Raw genomic sequence first — 21,286 nt, 5'->3', positions numbered from 1 at the left:
TGCTCTTGCCGGTACGTGGCTACTCAAGAATGAATGCAAGTTGATCCGTCTAATTCGACAACACCTGTTTCAGGATGGCGAAGTGACATGCATAAGGAAGCGCTGCAGCCGCGTGTCGTGCGCGCGACGGAAGCGCGGCGACGCGTGCTGCGCGTGCACGCGGCACCGCCGACAGCGGCCTCCGCGCCCGCCGCTCCCCGCCCCGCCCTCGCCCAGCTGAACCACACACCCCAGACTGCTGTAGGCTAAGTGAGTGAACGCATCGCTCTATAGACTGATATATTTTTATGTACTCGTGCGATTCGAATGTGTATAGATTAAGGCTGCGTCCTTGTTGCTATCGCCCGATTGGGAGGCGTCCGTTGCAAACGAACGAACTTTATGGTATCCGATTTGTGACGTCGGGCGATTCTTAGTATTCTGACGCACGCGACGACCCTGAGGTTACGAAGGCGGCGAACGGCCGCGCGTGAGGAGTCGACACGACGGAGGTAGCTTTACTGTAACTGAATGTTGAATACTTACCCACCGGTATTATAATTGGTATTATGAGATGACCCGAAATTTTATAGGCGCATATATCACCCGTTATCAGATTGTAGTGTAAGTCGTATACGACTCGGTTGCTCCGAATGTGAGGACAGGGCGAGCGCGGTCGAAAAAGTTGTGCCATATTTTCGTAATGTAAATATAAATTATTTCTTTAATATTACTTATATGCATATTTATTTACGTTTGTAATGTTGATACGGGATCATGTTCAAGTACTCGCGTTTGGTTTGAACCATCACAAACTCTTGTTATTTGATGGCCTTGTTTGTGCATTTGCTTTTAGTGTATTATTATTATTATATAATACCAGATGGATTTACAAGTGATTGTATAAACTGGTATACCAATATTTGTTTAGTGAATCCTATGTCAAAATAGTTGTAGATTTTATCCGTAAGGGCTGTCACTCGTAAAAGTGAAGCGACGTCGCCATAATGTTATTTCGGAATTTCCAGTACCATTATATGTGATGGTTAAATCGAATTTAGTTACGAAATTAAGCACTATGGCAACGTTAAATTATTAGTCCAGTATAAAATACATTATCCACACTGCCACTGTCACGTTATATTTGAATTGTGTTTAGTCTGGGCAGCATGGCACGAGGCATTTTGTAGATATATACCTGAAATCTATTTGACTTAATTTTATACAGCATAATCATCAAGTCTGATGATAATCCAATTATTATCCAAACATACCTTGTAAATACGACATAATATTTTGTTTTAGATATCATAATTTTAACATTGTATACTATTTTATACTGATAATGAATTGTACCGATTTCGAACATTAATTTAGTATACGCGAATGTCATGACTAGTTTTGTTTAATTACTAGGTTTATTTAGTAGTTCAGTTATGTAATTAAGGAAGCTAGTCCAAATGTTTTGATGTGATGGAAACGAATGCCATGTATGTAGTAGATACTGATTGTATAAGTTTGATGCGGGTGCTAACTCCACTGGGTACTTTGAATATATTTTTCAAAGAGTGTGTACAATTGAGTTTTAAAGGTTTGCATTATTAGGCAAGTTAATTTTACACACCCTGTAACGTTATATTGTTAAATCTATGACATGGATTTTTAGTATTTAAGGTATTGTGTTAAATTGTCATTTGGAAGTCACTTGGAAGTTTTATAAATGTGATGTTGTACATGATTAATGTTACCTATTTTTTAAAATCAATACCTAGTTAAATGTAACTCAGTGGATGTAGAGCCATGTAATTTTGCTCAGAAGCAAAATCAATTCGGAATATTGGAGCGGTATTGCCAAAAATATGTAAAGTTTGTATAAATTCGTATTTTGTTGTGGGTTCTAGTCCATCAAAATTGTGAGGAGTATGTATAGTTTTATTGGCTATATTACGTTTTCAACATAATGAGAATTCGATTTTAAACAAGAGTTATCATTGTTTTAATAATTTTATCTAACAATAGAAAAGTAGTCACCTATGGCTTGCTAATAACATGACTAATAGCCATAAAGGATACTCTGAATTCGCTTTGTTGCATTGTTTTCTATTTAATAATTAGCATTACTCCCGTTTGCCTACGAAAAGATATTTAGAGAAAAGTTTATACAACCAAAACCTTTTCGATATAAATCGTGATCATTGTATAATTTGGGTCGATTGAGTCAATAGAACTTATGTAAAACATCGTACAGTTTTAATATGAAATAAATTACCTGTGAACACAAATTAGTCATTTTATTACATGGTACCTTCCTAATTTTAGATTATTTCTTTATTGTACCTTAAATCGAAAAAAACCGTCCGTCTGCCTGTGATCGAATGGTCCCAGGTTCAAATCTTAAGAAAATTGTCGAAATGACCAAGAATGCAGTGGCTACAATAACATCAATAAGCTGATTGTTATTGATTACATAAAGCACTAATGAACATAAATTGTTTTATCACTCAGTGCTTTATGTGAACTGATATAGTGAAGTGCTCTGTTTGAATTTACATCAATAGAAGGTGTGTATTACTAAACTGAATATATTCAGTCAATTTTATTTTTCCTCTTTGTGACATAATGCTAAGCTGCTTGATATGTTATCTTATGACTACATTTCTGTAGGAAAAGTTTAAATTTTTACGACATACGGCTGATTAATTAAATAAGCGGTAAAATATTGTGACCGTTTACCATCGAAACTTATAGTTCGTGAAATGTTGATTATACCTCAATACCTGTGCTGATAGGCGATTTCCATTTTATTTATGGGATAAAAATTGATATAATAGAGATCTGAGAGAAAAATCCACATGCTTTAGTTGAGCAATCTTCAAAATAATACGTTATTCTTACTTAACGCACTGACTTTTGCCTAAATAATAGATTAAATTTATTATTATAAAAAAATTGTAGAAACAACACTACAAACTGGTAGGTTTAGTTCATCGGAATAAAAATTTTCATACGCCGTTTAGAATCTTACAATTTAGTTCTTTTTTCAAATCAATTAAAGGTATGACTTCTGCATAAAAACTTTCTAATCAACTGAAATTTATTATTAAACTTCACTGTTCGATGCCGCGCGTCAGACAAAAGTTCTCAAAAAATCGAATCAATTAGCTCAAGCAACACATCGCTGTTCGATCTTCGTTCCAATTCAATTGAAGAAAATACTGGTTCTTATCTAAGTTTGTACCACGACCGCTTGTACTTTTGACCTAATTTATCTGTTATATCATGTGGTGAACGCCAATGTTTACATATTATGAGACCAAGTTCAAAATGTTATTGTTTGTAATAAACTGTGCTTATTGTATGAAGCGGTGTAGCCATAGTTAAGATCGAAAGTTCCCAGGTTCGAATCCTACTTGTGCCACATGAGTTTGTATACTGTATCTGACTCATGTATAGCAGTTTTCGTAGACCACTACTTGCTTCCGGTTATAGAAACCTGCACACTGGTTGATTAATAACTTGTGTGTGAAATGGAGAAGGCAATTGCAAACCACTCTATTAATTGTACCAAGAAAATTTTTGTGTGTGTTTCATTCCACGTAATGACCACGACCTTGAGGAATACGACTATGAAGAAGAATACGTACAAAGAATACACTTGTTGCAAGATTTGGAAATAAGATATCATCCAAATGCGTAGATCTTTAGCTCGATTGAGGATAGCATAGTTTGCTGTAGTAAATATAAATTAATTAATGCTAATTAAGCGATACTTGAAGATATAACAAAGTCGATATAGATCGCAATCGCCATCCAAAACAATCTCTTCGTCCATTTAAACTCGATGTTCTTTCAAATGGACATATTAAAACAATTGTAAAACCGCGTTCGCGAACAACAAACGATACGGAGTGGAACAAATATGACGCTGGCACGCGTCGCCTGCCTCCGGCGGGTACCCCTTGCCAAATGTGCCATCGGATAGCGCCAGAACATTGCAGCAAATTTACAACTACCCTATTAGCACTAAATCTAAACATTAACCCGATTTTGCTAACCAAACTTCACGGTTACTTGCCCGAAATATCGGTCACGGGGCTGGATAATTTCACACGATACTCTTGGCCACCGTCCGGGAGCAATAAACATTTTGATGCGAATAACCGTCGAATAATAGGCAAATTAATAGCGTTATCGGTTATTGACACGTCACTGCTGTCGACGCTAGGCAATTATGCTAATTAGGCAATGTATTAATTCGGTCTTTAGTGGCCGGTGGCCTACCTACTTGCTCAGTATTGGTATTTTCTGGGTTTCCCTGCTGATAAAAAAAATAAACAAATACCTATTATATTAAATATTAATCATACAGATTGAGTTAGCTTCAAAGTAAGTTCGAAACTTGTGTTATGGTATACTAGCTCAACTATAATATGTTTTATAACAAATACGAGTACATATATAGATAAATATACAAGACCCGCGGGCGGGAAAAAGATAATTTTCCATCATGACCCGACCGGGGATCAAACCCGGGACTTCTCGGTTTAGAGGCAAGCATTTTACCACTGAGCCTTCGAAGTCGTCACTGTTGATAATTCGGCTATTTTAATATTAAAAATAGCTCGTATTAGGTACATGTGATGCCCTGAAGCGCGGAGTATCACGGCTGAAATTACCTACTTGTATATTTTTTGAAGATCCAGCTTTGGTTTTACGACCTGTCCGTTAAAGCCCTTTGATCAATCGCTCGAGTATATAAGATATTTTTAAAACCCCTTTTGGGAAATGCTACTGTTGTCTATTAGCTGTTCAGTTTTTTATTCCTTAGTCGCTTCGTACGACACCGATGGAGTTTTATTTCTAGGGCAGGATCCTAACGCCTTAAAATGTTTTACGAAGTTTTTATAGCTATTGTATCCATATTCATAGGTAAATATTTGTAATTGTAATGTAACTCATGTGTAGATTGTTTTACATTTCAATCGACAGTTAATGTAAATCGACTCCAAAATGAGTACCACGCAGCTGAAAGTTCCTGCCCCTAAGTTAGAGGACCGCCATTTCACCAAGCCCTTACTGTGTGGTCCTGGACCTTGTGACTTGTGGCCTTCGGTGGCTGAGGCCCTTACCAGACCAGTTCTGTCACCGCTATGTGACGAACAATTCAATGTAAGTTTTATAAAAATAATCTTACGGGTCATCTTACGATTTCATTGCGACAAATCGGTGCGATGTAAAAACGTCAAATGTATAGTATATTACATTACAATTTCCTATATTATATTGTCTATACCGGACGCCTGTACACTGCTGTATTCGTTCAAACATCTGATATTTTCGCGTCGCATCCCGCCGCTTTGTCTCAATCAGGACGCCGAGTTAAGGTGGTTACAACCAGGTTGATTGATCTCCCTAAATTGATTAATCACTAGATAGGAAATTGTTATTCCTAAGTACAATAAACAACAAGCTATCCCAATACATTGCAAATTGGTCGCTATTACCGCGATTTAAGGATCCATGTGGGTTGTCCAACAAATTGGCCGAACTTAACGTGCAGTTTTCGGTAATATTTTCGGTTTTACACAATAACCGTAACATAAGTGCATGCCCATATCTTTTACAGGAATAAAAACATGAAAAAAAACATATTCGTGGCAAATAAAAATTCTTATACCTATTTGATTTTGAGATTATAAAATTGTAAAACAGAATCGCCACTTGCACAGACGCATTAAAATTTTCTGTCCGTTTTTCTGTTAAAATCTTACAAGATTGAGATCTTATAAGGTGATTTTAAAAATCCAGGTTTTGGATGATATACGAGCTGGTCTCCAATATGTGTTTCAAACTAACAGCAAGATGGTGTTAGCTATGAGTGGCTCTGGACACTCTGGCATGGAAGCGGTAATATCCAACCTTGTGGGACCGAACGAGACCCTTCTTATCGCCAGTAGAGGTATCTGGGATGAGAGGGCTCGGGAAATAGCTACTAGATACGGTAATTTTCTTTATATTTATTAGTTTAGTGATATGGCAAAAAGACCATCCTAACTTCCTCCATGATCAAAAATGAGTATCTAACTAATATTATTTTCTGTTTGGGGACACTAGCGAATGCACCAGATGGGTCCACCCAATCTGGGACCATTTTGCCCATAATTAACTAGTAGAGAAAATAAAAAAAATGTTTTCAATAAATAAACTACACTACAGTCATAATGGATAATATTTAATTATGAACATCACGTTTTATAATTAAAAAAAAGACAAATACGAGTAATAAAATTAACGTAAAATCTTTCAATTACTTCAATAACCACAAATCTGCAAACGCTTAATTTTTTTAATACACAGGTATTAAAACTGAAATATGCAGCGTACCACTGAATACTACGTTCAGTTTGGAAAGCTTGAAATCCTATTTGGAGAAAATACGACCCGCTGCTCTGTTTATTACTCACGGGGATTCCTCGACGGGCACCGTGCAGAAAATCAAAGGGCTTGGAAAACTGTGTCACGAGTAAGTCTCCACTTTTTTATTCATGACTATTTGATGAATGGGATGGGATTCCTTTTGGAGAGTAAGATTAATAATCAATGTATGTTTTACATTGTTTTATCAAACATTAATAATATTGATCTCACTTAAAATAATGTGTTGGTACTAAATTGTTTCTCAGTCAATAACAAATATTGTGATAATTAGTCATATCATGTTTTAAGTTCCGGTGAAGAAAACATCGTGAGGAAACCTGCACTCTAGTTGATAAGCTTATCATACAGGGTGTGAAATTGAGAAGGCAATGACGTTGTGTCTTAATACTCAGCCATGAGGAATAAGACTATAAGGAAGGAAGAAAAGAAAATTTTCGGTTTTAAACTTCAATTACAGATATGGTACACTTCTACTGGTTGATACCGTGGTGTCTCTTGGTGGAGAACCATTCTTCATGGATGAGTGGGAAGTGGATGGAGTGTACTCGTCTACGCAGAAGGTCCTCAGTGGACCGGCAGGCATATCTCCTATAGCCTTTAGTGAGAGGGCTCAGTAAGTACTGGTTGTTATTTTGTATAATACAAGGTTTTCACAATATTGAACTTTATTTTGACACAATAAGTATCTTTATATAATAATAATTACTATATTTCAGGAGGAAAATACAAACAAGAACTTTTAAGCCACCTTTCTACTTTGATGCGCAGTTGTTGGCTGAGCAATGGAACTGCTTTGGTAATACAAGAAAGTAAGTTGAAACATTTTTATATTGCATAATTCATCTTCCCATGCGGGCATGTCTAGTTGCTATGCTACTCTTATATTTTTTTAAAATGTTGTATTCAAATTTAGGCCTACAAGTATTTTAGTTACAAATCGTCTGACTGTTTTTCAGAAGTGGAATGCTACATGATGATTAAAGTTTATATAGAATGAAGTTCTAATACACTAATATTTTGATAATAAAGATTTGCTAATGTAATTTGGGGGCCAATCTTCCGAGCTACACAAAAATCTTTCACTAGCAAAAAGCTACATTATTTCTGAGTGCATTTTTCTTCCGCCACTCCAAGCAGCCACGCAGCCACGTGTCGCAGCTAGTTGTTAATAAATAAATAGTCAACTGCTTCATTACATTCAGATACCACCACACCATGAGTCCTCCATTGGTGTGGGCGCTAAGATGCTGCCTGATGGAAGTCATCAAGGAGACCCTACCACGAAGCTGGGAACGACATGCAGCAAACACGGCGCATTTCCAGACGCGCATACGACAACTGTCCTTGGAGTTCCTGGTCCCGAAGCCAGAGGAGCGATTGGTTACAGTCACGACAGTGGTCTTGCCAAATGGCTATGACTATTTGGAATTTATACAATACATGAGGAAACAGTGAGTTTAGTGTCTGTTTTATATATATATATATATATATATATATATATATATATATATATATATATATATATATATATATATATATATATATATCCGTACCACTGGTACCTCGGTATCGGTAACATGGAACAGTGACTTTAAAGATCATTATTTTCACTCCTCTAATAAGGTGATAACCTCGCGATATGTATCATATTTTTACAAGTTTGGCTTTTTTAAATACTCCACCGATTAGAACGCAGTTATTATATTAACTGATGATCTCATTGTATTGTTAAATTATAGAAAAGTCTACAGTTATAGAGAGTTAAATTAAATATATTACATATTTTCTTAATTTTCACAGCTACAACATTTTGATATTCGCTGGCCTGGGCCCAACAGTGGGCAAGTCCCTCCGTATAGGCATCATGGGCGTCAACTCTAGCTTGTCTGTGGTCAACGCTGTTGCAGACGCCGTGGAAGCGACGCTCAGGGCTTTGAAGAGATCAAAACTTTAATAAATTAACATAACAATAGAATTGTATAAGTGTATGTCATAAAGTACAGATATATACTACAAGCAACAAATATTAAATTAGGATATGGTTTATAATGTCTTTCATATTATTATTTTATATAAAAAAATGTCTCATTGAACGATGATCCATTCTTTCATTCTTTACCACTCCGATGGTTCTGATAGCATTTTACATTTTATAAATAAATGATAAATTTAGCTGCTACATAGCCGGTTTTATGAGGTCATGTTTTATTCCAATAGAAGCAAAGCCTATTTTAAAAATAAAACCATATAGTTTTCGACTACTTGAAATAAATAAAAACTGACTTATAATATTCCTCTGATTGCTTTGAGCATGTATTTTTAACCCTACCCGGGTTAAAAATATATTTTAATGAAAATACTAACAAACTTACATATGTATAATTCCCATTCCAAAAATGAACTAATTTATTTTTCAATGGTAACGTACAATTTAATAAACATTAGTATTTGTTTTTGCTAGTTCAATACTAATAAAGATACGCAATAAAGTACTAAGTGTATGTTCATCAAAAAATATTAATTATTTGGTTAGGTTCGTTCTTGATAAGCCATAAAAATATTAATGCGTTCAAAATTACAAGCATAGCCAGTTGTAGTATAGAGTAATATCATTAGAATAATAACGGAAAGTAGGTCAGTGAGAATGGTTGCAGTTACTCCAAACAATAATTCAGAAAATGCGCTCCAATAAAACATTCTGAATTCAAATTCACGCTGAAACCGAGAACATACTAAAAGTTTGCGTGCGAGCAACTTTTAAACTTGATTCGTGATACTGGTTTTAGCAGGTTATTCATACGACACGAATCACGGGTGGTTTATCAAGAAAACATATTTGTTGTATTCTCCATTACACTGTTGGTTATAAGATTATAGTCTAAAACAGACTGAAGTTATTTTTTAATTAAAATTTTCGTATCGCGAATTGTATTTATATATATAAAATAACATTGGTATGTTCTCATGGGAGCAAAAAGTATTTTTTTTCTTGTGTTTGACTTATGAGTCAGAATTGAGATAATCTCTCTATTTTCTATGGAATATAGAGAAATTACTCTAATTGTCTGTAATAATTTCTCTAGTTTAAAGTTTGTATAATCACTATGTACATAGTCGATGTACTTACATTAAAGTGTCTCCGTAGTTCCTTTGAAGAAATTACTGTAACAAATAAGGATCAGTAGTTTCTACGAAGGAATTTGTAGCGGAACTACTGAGAACAAAGGGTTCCGTGTAGTCTCACCGGGAATAACCCTTTAGAACATAGATGCAATTAAATGAGTTTTAGTCTTTAACATATTCAAAGGTCGAGATGAAATAAAGGGAAAAAAGGACGAAATTAAACCGATTTCTTCATGTCTTCATAGACAATTAGATTCTAGAGAAATCTTTTTCAGTCTTATCCTAAAACTGGGATATAAATCGATACTTTAAGGAGTTCCTTTCAGGCAGTCGTAAAATCAAAGCAGAATCTTAAAAATTCAGGTTAAAAAATCTAGTTAAAAATATGTAACCTACTACAATGTTCATACAATCAAAAACTATAATACGCGGAGCTTGGGCTTCGAGGCGTCAGAGCGGAGGATGTATAAGAACACGCCACGCGAGGTTGAAAAAGAGAGAAAGTGTTTTAATTAATACAATGGACCTACTTCATTTCACTTATATTTACTAAGTCACAGTGTGTAATGAACTTACAGCAGAGATTGGGTTTAATTCAGTTAGGAGACGCTGTGCCCGCGTCTGTCAGATTTACAAAAGGGATTTGTTTGGCTGACAATGGCGTGGATAAGGTTTTCCTTGTTTTTAGTAAACCCCTTGTCAGTATCAGGTTGCTTAAATTATTCAAATTACTTTTTTAACTGTAAGAGCTCTGTGGATTAAGTAAAAAATCTTATAATGTTGATTATTTAGTTTTAATACAACAACCGTAAGAAATACTTATGCCTTTTAAAATAAATTAAATATAGGTAGCGTTTTTTAAACTTTCGCCCTTTGGTTAGTGCAATTCCCGTTAATATAATAAATGTAGTTAAATATAGGTATTCCAAAGTCCAATGCTTGATGTCACTCCTCCTTGGGAATATTATTATTTCCTATCTGCTGCCGAGGCTATGTCTCTTAGACTTAGATATATAATGTAGGGGACCATACGAAAGCAAAGCGTAAGCAGAAAAATAACCCAGTAAAAAGTCCAAATGATATTTTAAAAAAGGAAAACGAACCTCAGGGACATTTCTCTCATTGCAGCACTAAACGCTTTAGCGCTACTTGAGAACATTTATTATTGTTGTTGTCGGAAAGCGGTGCACTTATTCATGTTCAAACAAATATAGCCACGAAACAAATTTTAAATTAAATCCCTTTTCTCCCGGAGCTAATGTCCCGGGAGACTTTTCTCTGGTTTTAATTTCCGGAGTTTTCAGTGAGGAAATAGTTTGTTGGGGAATTACCATAGATTAAAGTAGATAGGCAATGGGTGGTCTTGACTGATATTTGTACTTGCGTAAGTACATATTTTATTTATTAAGTGAGGAAAATGATCAGACATTTAACAGTACTGTACAAGTGCTGAAACAAACATTTAGAATAAAATTTGCACCGAAATTAAATGTTTCAGTTTTATTTGTCGACAGAAAGATATTTCATCAAAATCTACTTTTAAACCCATGTTTTAAACTTTATTTTTATTTTAAATACCTTGTATGGGAATTGAACCTTCCTTCCTTGAATCCTTGTGAACCTTGGCTAACAATTACTGTACAGTTTCTGTAAACTTCTTTGTACGAGGATGAGTTATAATATATCAGTCTAAGATCAAAATGTATACACTAACATTACTTATACTCAGCCCATAGCAGTAAAGCCAGGGGATATAACCGTCCAAATTACAATTATAGTTTCTTCATACTAACATTATTTTCTCATACTTATTTATAAGACATGGATTATGTCAGGAAATATAGTGCTAATATATTTGAAATTTCTCGTAAAATATAGCACGGATCAGTAGACGGTGAGTGCATTAGTCGATTTAAGACGTCTACCGACTATGCCATTATTTTCACAGTTCGTTTGGCGACGCCGACGCATTTACCAGACGTCAGCCTTCTGGGTTTTCTCCTATAATAATTTGACGGCGTATTTTTTTTAATCTGAAGATTTTTACCTGTTTCCTAACTGGTGGGAATTGAGCAACGATCATAAAATTAACTTATGCCTATAATAATTATATGCTTTAGATATTCCTTTGCCCAGCAGTATACCACGGGCTATAAAAAAAGATATTCTTTAAAACTCACAAGAATAGGGTACCGCTATCATTTAGATACATTTCATTCTTTCATATATATATATATATATATTTATCATTGTCTATAATAAACTAAAATGTTTCTTACATTTGAATACCGTAATAAAGTTAGCAACTACCTAGCTAGATCGCTTCGATTACCTTTACCTAATGACGCGTACTATAATGAGACAACACTAATGGGGACGGTAGATCATCGCAAATGGCAGGCCATACATTGCTCAATGGGTTTGAAAAATCGATGTACGCAAAGAGCGTTATCGATATAAACGATGCGAAGGGAACAAGAAGTTAAACGAATTTGCCTGGTAAATGAAAATTCCACACTGTGGAGAGAATTTCTTCATTTGTTTTTGAAATTGTCAGATATAGAAAATTGACTTATGAATTACTCCGTACAACAGTACCAACTAATTTCATGGTGTTCATAAATTGAGCCTATTTTTTATTGAAAACGCCTTATTTTTCTCTAGATATTCATCCTGAAAAACCAAAACATTGTTTAAAGAAGCGTAACAAAACAATACGAATGCATTAACCTGTTTAGCCCGCACCACGTGGGAGCAAATGAGTCCATCTTCTCCTATTTCCATAATGCTCAGATTTAGCCAATTTGCGATTGCACTTTCGTATAATTTGCATTTAAAATGCAGTATACTCGGCACGAGGGCTCACTTGCATGCAAACTAAGCTAGAAGTGCAGGACTTGCAACTGGGGTGCTTAGATGACCTCACTATAAATTTGACCTCAACCACTCTGCTTTAGTCTCTCCATTTGATGCTTATTACAATTTCTGAAACAAATTGAAACTAAGTATATTTTGTTCGACAACTTTAGTTTTCAAAATACCGAATGTATTTTTTTAATTGGAAAATGTTGATCTAATTGTATAACTAATTCGCCCTCCGCTTCTGTCTATATCTAACCTTTCTTCTTTGACACCATACGCAAGGGCCTTTGCCGTTTTCACTGTTATTTAGGCTTTTTATTCCCAATGGTGAATAGATCTGGAGCAAAGCCGGGCGGGATCACCAGTGGAAAATAAAAATCTTTCAGTCTAATTCTTAACCCGTTGATCGCGGAGAATCGAGACACAATAGAAAAATAAATGTTTGACCGGCGCATTTGCACAGGTTCATAAAGTAGACGTTGAAAGTAAATTAAGTATCTATTAATACAAAAAGTTCAGTTTTAATATTATTTTATTATTACCTTTCCATACAATTATAAGGTGGATGTCGCTAAATTCATTTATGAATGTCGTGACTCGTATTATCGTGCGAAGTGTAGTTAAAACTTTTACACTTGCTACTTGAGGGTTTTAACAGACGAGCCACTTTTAAAATTGACAAAAAAAAACAAGTTAAGTTTTATGAAATTCCAAAATGTTTCACCTATATACTTTTATGTATGATATGAAGCAATTTAGAATTTGCTTAGCCGTTAGCTCTGTGTTTTGATAATAGCTTTTTTATAATAGGTTTAATGACATAGACAAATAAACTATTTAACCTAAACATTATATGAACTATATTCTAGGTTCCTTGGCTCATAGCATTGGGCAAACTGTATGTAGATTTTATTTTATAATAAATAAATGTATAAAGTGTACGTAGAAGTTCAAGTAGTAAACTTGAGAACGGGAGTTTTGTCTTTCTTTTCAGCTTAAAAAAATCTAAATCGGAATCATCATCATCCGAGATTTCATTTGATTTTTCTTTCATATTTTAAAGATTATTATTATAAGTAGAATCTCTCTGCTTCTAGTAATAATAACTCCTCTTTAGCCAGTCTGCAAGCCCCAGTAGTTTCGAGAAGAAATTCTGATTTCCTTACTTGTAGAGGCGGACGCCGACGAACATTTTGGGTTTACTTTTACAACTTAATTTACGAAGTTATACTATTATAGTTTAATTACCTAGGTAGTTGTAAGTTAGTCTTTAAAAATTATACACATACAATCGTTATTTCTTTGATCCCTCGCATAATATTGAAAATTCGGCTTTAGAGTAGGGTACCTAAACGATTCTGAAATGAATGCAATGAATCTGCAATGTTCTCTCTTCTCTTCGCGTGCCTTCTCGGTAGGTTTCGCTTAAAAAAATAATCATTAACGTTTTACTATAAACGTTTTTTTTATCTAAACACTCTTTTTGGTGATGCTTTTGTTTCCTATCAGCTGTTAAGGTTATGTGTCCCTCAGTCGCGAGGATATGCAGTGGTCCATTTTAAGGGCGGAACCACACGCCTCCGTTCATTAGTCTGCAGTGCTGTCGATATCATTTATATAAATAAAATTATATAATAACAACATTGTGCTCCATTCCTAAAACACGTACGAATTCTTTGAATTTTGCATTTCAAATGAGACTTCCACGATCTGAAAACAAAGTAACAGCAAATTGATCCAAATATTTATGTTTCCAAAGAGAAACAGGTTTTCCGCGGCGGAGATAGAGGTTGTGTGCAAGAAATGAGCAAATAAATCAATTACACACCGCCAGGCGGCGCCACGGGCAATAATTGGATTTGTACTGGAAGCGCCCTGGGGGGCGATCGCCCGTGTATCTAACATGCTGAAAAAAGTCGCATCAGCTTCCGCGAAATTGTCAGTTTGACCTCGAGTAGCGTGTTGTAGAAAATATTAACTGTTATCTTAACTACTGGATAACAATACATACTAGAAGATATGTTCAGTGTTTGTTAGCTTTCTTGATGAATAGAGAAAGTGGAATATATTGTAGAAATTGTAATTATTCTGATATATTAACATATCACAAGTCTATTTAAATGTTCAAATACTGATAATATCATGTACGTTATTTAATAATTAACCCTTGCACGGACACTAAACGAGACACAAAATATATATAATTATTAGAACCTCTATAGACATTAAGTGCAAAGGGTTAAAAAAAATAGAAGTCAAACCACACGCAGGTTTCCTGGTGGTAAGCATAAACACCGCAGTTCATGGATTTTATTTTCTTATATGCTGCAAATGGCAAATAAAAAAAAAACTAATTCATCTGAAAATTTTGTGAAGCTCAGAACTTGATGATTAGATTTTTAATCAGATATAACCATGTACACTGTGCGTACACGGTTTCTGTCTCGATATCCACACTGTAACTTTATTTCGACAGAGACTGATCACCAATAGTCGCGGGACCACTGATCGTTATAAATTGATTCCTGATTCAATCTTTCATTAGCGGTCCTTGATCAGGGATTAATTGGACGTTCTATCGGATCTCGATTGATACGTATTAGGCCAATTTATTCCTGACCTAATAGGATATGTGAGACATTGCTGCTTTTCAGATAAATCTATTGTAAGAATTGCGTATCATAGATAATAAAGGTACTTATATTGGTTTAAACAAATAGACGAATAAGTTATTCTATTCTGGCACTTTGTTTTTCGAAAACATTATCTTATATTAGATAAGATAAAAATAAATATATAAGTGGGTACTTACTAAGTAACCAATCAGTGTTTCAGTCAAGCTTTTTAACTCGAAAGGTTCTAAACTATTGAAATGACATTTAAAGTTAACATTAATTTCAGTGTACAGCATATTTCTTTGTGGCATTCCGAAAGGATATTTGTTATTCAGTAATCTTTCGGTCTATGAGTTTCTGTAATCATCCACGTTTTATTAATATATAGCGGATTCGGTATAGAATTGAGATTAACTAGTGAAAAATCCTAAGATACTGCTTCTAAATCTTTCGACAGAGCCCCAGCTACAAGTTACGATCAAACGAAAAAACAAGAGACAATTTGCTAACCACCCTTACCACACATCGTGCAAATTAATAAATTACGAGCTGCAATATCCTCCCGTTGTCGGCTCGCGGGGTCCCGAGGGACGTTCGGCGTGATGATTTATTGGCGTGTTCTGAGCTCTAGGGCTGATGACCGCAGTACATTATTGTTGATTGTATTTTAGTTGGAATTTGACTTGTATTTTAGTGAGAAGTTCGCATATGAGATTAAGAAAGGATTGTTTTTTCTATACTATTTTGACTCATACATAGCTATCCATGACCCACTGTTGGGTATATGCCTCCTTCCGTCTACTATTTTGACTATTACATGAAATTGTTTTTGGTATTGGTAGCAAAATATGTTAACAGACCGAAAACCAAAAAATGATTCATTGATATGGATAATAACCAAAATCAAATATTAAGCATGTATTTTGTGCTCGTTGTTGTTTGTAAACTATTGTATTTTCATTGTAAATAACTTTTTTTCCGAACATTTGTTAAAGCTTGATTCAACTTCTAATATGCAAAAGACGGATTGGAGCTATGATTGTTTGAAAAAAATACAGGAGATAAAATAGTAGCGCGTTAAAAAACATGAAAGAGAAGTATTGAATCAGAAATGGTAAATGAATAAAAAGAATTCTCGTCGCATATGTTATTCTACTTTATTTCCAGATGGGATTTGTTTCGAAGAGGACCCAGAAATAGATGTCCGTATTAATTCAAAAGGAATAATGCATTTTGCATTTGGTCCAGGGCACCTTCGGAACAACGATTATATTTGCATCGGTGCATTTCAAAAAGTCTACATACGATGGAAATCAATGCAGGATTTGCATTTTGTATCAATGCAAGAGGATTATTCAAAACAGGTCAAACATTAATACGAACACTGATAAAACAAATAACAATTTGGATATAAATAAAATATAATGGCTATACGAAAATCTGTGAGTGGAATTACATACATTTAAATTCAGTCGTGACGATAGCATCGTAGTGGGGAATTAGTATACCTCCCGAATTAATTCATCATATGCTTACCTAACTGAACGCTGGGCTTGAAAAAAGTTCACATTTGTAAAAAAAAATTCGAAACTCGAACTTTTTTCGAAGGTTACACTTTTTCCTTATTCACATGATATTCACAATCGAAAAGTTCTATAGTCAAACCATCGAAATTCGCTTACACGTTTCGAGTGCCTGTGGACGAGTAGAATAAACAAAGTTCATACTCGGATTATGAAGGAATACCATGTCTGTTACAAGAAACGTTGTCACCTAGGGAAAGTAAAAATAAGCCGTTCTGTTTTTTATTTTACTTTAGCAAACATTCAAATTTGAAATTTAGAACATAATTATTTTTCTTAAGTACGCAATATTTATAATATATTACGTATCATATTATAAAAGTATTAACTTTTGTTATCACATATTGCCAAATTAATGTAATAAAGTATAATATTCAATAACGTAATAATATTCGATGGTCGCGACACAGGCTGCAAAAGCATTTTTTAAAACGTTCAAACGGAACGTAATATCTTTGCCTTGACAGTTCGAGTGAGAATTCTTTGAATGGTGCCGAGAATTGATAAAATGCGCATCATTCGAACTTTTACAGTAAAATAAAATTATTCGTCTACGAAGAGTTCGAGCGAAAAAGTTCTATTGCTTGAGAATCAGGCCCCAGGTTGACTGTACACAACTCGTAGCTCATAGTTGTTGTGACTGTAACACAACTAGTAGCATTTGTAGCAAGCAGATTCATTCAAATCATTTATATTTGCAGTCTGTATAGTTCATATAGACCTCAACCTCAGTCAATATAACTACAAACGCAGCCGACCGACGTAACTATGTATTACGACAAAGTAGGTAGCAATCTTCAAAAAATTTGTTTATTCAATATTGATGATGATGCATGTAATATATATGTATTTCGTATTAAATAATATACATATTTGCCTCGTGAGTCTCTTCGACCCGAAAAACGTGAAACGTTAGAAATGTTAATTCTTTAATACAATAATTTTAGAGTTTTATTTTTTCACTCACTTATCAGCTTCAAAAATATGATAAAATCCTTACATAAAATTAGAATAATTATTCACTGCATAAATGTTACGTTACGTTGCGTATAACACATTTAGTAAGTGGGATATAATACAATAATGTCAAAGAGGTAATCACAAGCAGGATATGAAGAGGCCGTAATCAAAGTGTGCTAAATGGAGCATTCCGGCCCAAATGTGACATAATATACGCTTTATTGTCGAAAATGACAATAACTTGGTAAGGCTCCATCACATACATTTACTAGATATTATCGCATTTCCTTTTACGTTCAATTATTTTTAAATACCTTTACATCGCAATGCTTGTTTAGAACATTATCATGAACATATATTTTTGAGAATATAAAATGCCAATCATTTACATTAATCAAGCGTAGAGAATTTAAAATTAACAACAACCATGACTTGTCATATTTTGCACGTTATTATGTCTGTGTGCCCTATTGTAACAGTGTTTCAATAGCTTTAATAATTACATTCACGTTATATTTAATAATTTGTCAGTGGTTTACAGATTAGAAAAAAATATTTTTTAATTTAATAAAATAACATGTTATGATTTGATCATTTTCATCTTAGATACTTTGGTTGCGTCACTTTGAATAACATGAGATTTTCGGATTATTTTTACATATTTCCTTATTCTGATTTGTTGTATTTGAATAAACTCATGACGCACGAGTGTTTACATCACTTATTCTCATCATTATTCCATAATGCACCACGGAAATCTCAGCCGAATGATATCCAATTTGAATTTCATTCCACTTAAACGCATATCTATTACGTGGTACAAAAGAAAACTGCTTGTGTATGCAAAAACCCGTGCATTTCAAGGGTTCCCACCCTATGCTTATAAACCGCAGAACGCGATGGAGGAATTGAAAATAGAGCCCTTGTTATTTCGAGTATATGTGGAGTGGAATACAAAAGGGAACATTGTCTCTGGTTCCTTGTTATGCACCGCTCCAGACGCTCTGATAACAAACCGGGGTTAAGCTAGAATTATTTTATCTATGCCAGTGAAAATGGCGGATCACTGTGCGGGCTGTGAGGAGATGGATTGTGTAGCTCTGTTTTGTATTTATCTTTATCTAGACACAGATTTGAACAACACATAATTATAATATATTCCAATTATAATAATGCGTATAATTATGATTAATAAATTTTACAAAAATACATCTGTATTTTTGTACAATATTACTGTTTTTAGATTTTACTCAAGTTACTGTATTTTGTAACACTCTGTATACGTTACTAGATGTTCTGCACCCTTCCAATTATTATCATGGCAATTAATGCATTGCTTCGAATATACTTGAAAGAAAGATCGTATGAAAACATTTCCATCATGCAAATATTAAGCATATACTATATTTGCAGTTTTATATCATGTTGTCTCTACTAAATAATGGTATTGTTCCTATTTTATAATTGCAAAAGGTATAAATTAAGGATTTTTATAAGTCCTTTTATTAATAGCTGATGATACACTTTTATCTTACATACTGTTTTTAAGCGACACTTTTGATTACTAGTTTCATAATAAAATATTTATATCAGATCGTGGTTTTTGATTTTTTTCCCTAATCAATAACCTCTGAGCTAACAGTTCATTTTACAAAAAAATTTTATATTCTGAAAAGCATAAAAAATAAAATATTTTACATCTGCGAAGTCTCACAAATGCAATCTTAGTATCTCATACTGGCGCTAAGCATAACAGTATCAAGAGAATTTTCTGCGATTCTCGCTAAAAATATTATGCGCTGAAATATCAGTAAACAACAGCGTAACGTAATAAGCTGAGTATTATTTAAAGTAATGGTGCAGTTTGTATAATGCACTCTAAGTGATATGAGACTCCGGATAGATATTTGGTATGCTGAATATAATGTCAGATTTGTTTTCATTTTTTATCTTGACATGGTTAAAAAACATCTCTTAATAGTCTATGATTAGAAACATTCTAATTTCATAATCTTTCCAGAAAAATGTAAAATAGACAAAATACAACAAGGTCTGAATTAAATCCAGGTAACCGAAATAAATAAATATGTATATAGGGATAAATCACAATAATCTTCGTATTATCATTGGGTTTTTTGGGTTTATTTGATTAAAAGTTAAGTATAAATAGGTAATTTAGTTTAATTAGAAATGTGAATTCCACTGAAAGTGATTTAGCTTCGAAAAAGGAGGAAAACTGACGAAATTTCCAAATCTTAACGATTTCTGTAATTGGACCAATTGTGCGTCTAAATTTCTAGAGACCTCCGCATTCACGGGCAAACTTGAAAGTAATAAACTTGTTCTTTCGATGAATTGCCTTATCCCCAAGTTAATCACGAGAAAGTGGGGGAAGTTCGGCCTCCCACTTTGAAGAATGACCTAAGTTTCTCCTATTAATTTCTCATCGATTTGTTGCAAAACATTGCATTATTTTACCTTATATGAACCATTTGTAATACATATTTCATCTTCAATAACATTTTACTTCATGCAATGATTATTTTATCTGTAAAAAATCTATCTGTAAACGGATGGAATGTTTAAAATAAACAAAATAAGGAATTATTTTGTATTATATTTTATTTATTTATGATTCAGATTTATATTATTATAATATATATTAAAAATGTAGGTATAAAAATTATAATAAGAATTATATGACTTATTTGTAGGTAACTATGAATTGAGGGTAAGTTGGAATGTTTATACCACTCGTTCCTTTTACCATTGCTTTCCTATTGTTTATTTAAGAGCGGGGAATCGATTTCTCGTATAAAAATACAGCCATTTGCTCTTTGTTATTACGTGGTTTTGTTATCTGTGAAGCGAGTTATAAATATCTATCTATTCCTTACGAAACTCGGAGATATTCTCGTCTTTGTTGTAGAAAATAATAATATTGGTATTTTTTAAATCTGTTTTGTATTCAATATTTCAAGTGTGAAAAATGTCTATTTGTCACGCTTTCACGGCCGCTGTACCGATTTGAATGAAATTTGGAAGTGTCGCAGTTGAATGACCTGCGGTCAAATACCAGGCTGCCGCAACCGTAGCTACAGCTAGCAAAAAATGAACGATACAAAGTAAGTAAACCAAAGTTATTTGAACTTTGTCAACAAATCTGAGATATTAATGATTTAATTTTGAAGTGTCAACTGCACATCACCTTCATTCATTGCAAACACGTCGCTATTACCGCACCATTAAAGATTCATGCAGGGTAAATTTAAGGGCTGTTGACCGTACATAAGGTTTACTATTCCATCCAACGTAGTAAGAACGGTAGGTAGGAATTAAATATTGTTAAAACGATGATAATAATGGATGTCAGTGGTAGCAGGAATAGGATAACCCGAGAAGAAGATGTGGACGGATTGAGTAAAAGAAAGTATGATTAGAAATGGAGTTAACATCGGCCCCACATGAGTTGAAAAAAGGTTTGGAACACGAAGTACAAGTAGGTACGGTGCATATATTATTATTATGAGACTATAACTTGTCTTTCTACTCACGCATACGGAGAGAACAAATATTGTAACAACACTCAAATAAGCAACAACAACCACATTGATTAAACATAACACGTACTTGTTTATCCTCCATTACCAATTACGAAGCAGAATATAACATGGCTATATGTGTAAATATTTCCTCCGTCTCTATCTCGGCTTGTTATCTTGATTT

General features: G+C 34.0%; 2 protein-coding genes across 3 annotated transcripts in view; both read left to right on the top strand.

Moving 5' to 3' along the window:
• sog (short gastrulation) overlaps nucleotides 1-2,261 on the top strand; it is a 70,321-nt gene extending 68,060 nt beyond the window's left edge. Inside the window, exon 16 of the mRNA XM_053753165.2 lies at nucleotides 74-2,261. Within this exon, the coding sequence (XP_053609140.1) occupies nucleotides 74-220 (147 nt within the window). The 3' untranslated portion in view covers nucleotides 221-2,261. The remainder of the gene's footprint in view (nucleotides 1-73) is intronic.
• A 192-nt stretch (nucleotides 2,262-2,453) lies between these two features.
• Agxt (Alanine-glyoxylate aminotransferase) lies at nucleotides 2,454-8,516 on the top strand. Of its 2 annotated transcripts, none has more exons than XM_053753166.1 (8): nucleotides 2,454-2,540; nucleotides 4,969-5,148; nucleotides 5,788-5,980; nucleotides 6,337-6,502; nucleotides 6,875-7,030; nucleotides 7,134-7,226; nucleotides 7,620-7,868; nucleotides 8,218-8,516. In XM_053753166.1, exons 2-8 carry the CDS (start codon nucleotides 4,990-4,992, stop codon nucleotides 8,369-8,371), a joined length of 1,170 nt encoding a protein of 389 aa, XP_053609141.1. In that variant the 5' UTR covers nucleotides 2,454-2,540; nucleotides 4,969-4,989; the 3' UTR covers nucleotides 8,372-8,516. The 2 variants fall into 2 exon arrangements, with proteins under 2 accessions (XP_053609141.1, XP_053609142.1); XM_053753167.1 differs by having other exon boundaries at nucleotides 2,515-2,537.
• Nucleotides 8,517-21,286: the final 12,770 nt, after the last annotated feature.

This window comes from Plodia interpunctella, chromosome 13 (genome assembly GCF_027563975.2).
Source record: "Plodia interpunctella isolate USDA-ARS_2022_Savannah chromosome 13, ilPloInte3.2, whole genome shotgun sequence".
In the NCBI taxonomy this organism is placed as follows: Eukaryota; Metazoa; Arthropoda; class Insecta; order Lepidoptera; family Pyralidae; genus Plodia; species Plodia interpunctella.
This window is presented reverse-complemented; position numbering and strand designations above follow the sequence as displayed.

Coding starts and splice junctions, on each gene's coding strand:
- Agxt (XM_053753166.1), top strand. CDS start 4,990: ATGAGTACCACGCAGCTGAAAGTTCCTGCCCCTAAGTTAGAGGACCGC. Junction 5,981..6,336: donor GGAAATAGCTACTAGATACG/GTAATTTTCTTT, acceptor TTTAATACACAG/GTATTAAAACTGAAATATGC. Junction 7,031..7,133: donor GCCTTTAGTGAGAGGGCTCA/GTAAGTACTGGT, acceptor ACTATATTTCAG/GAGGAAAATACAAACAAGAA.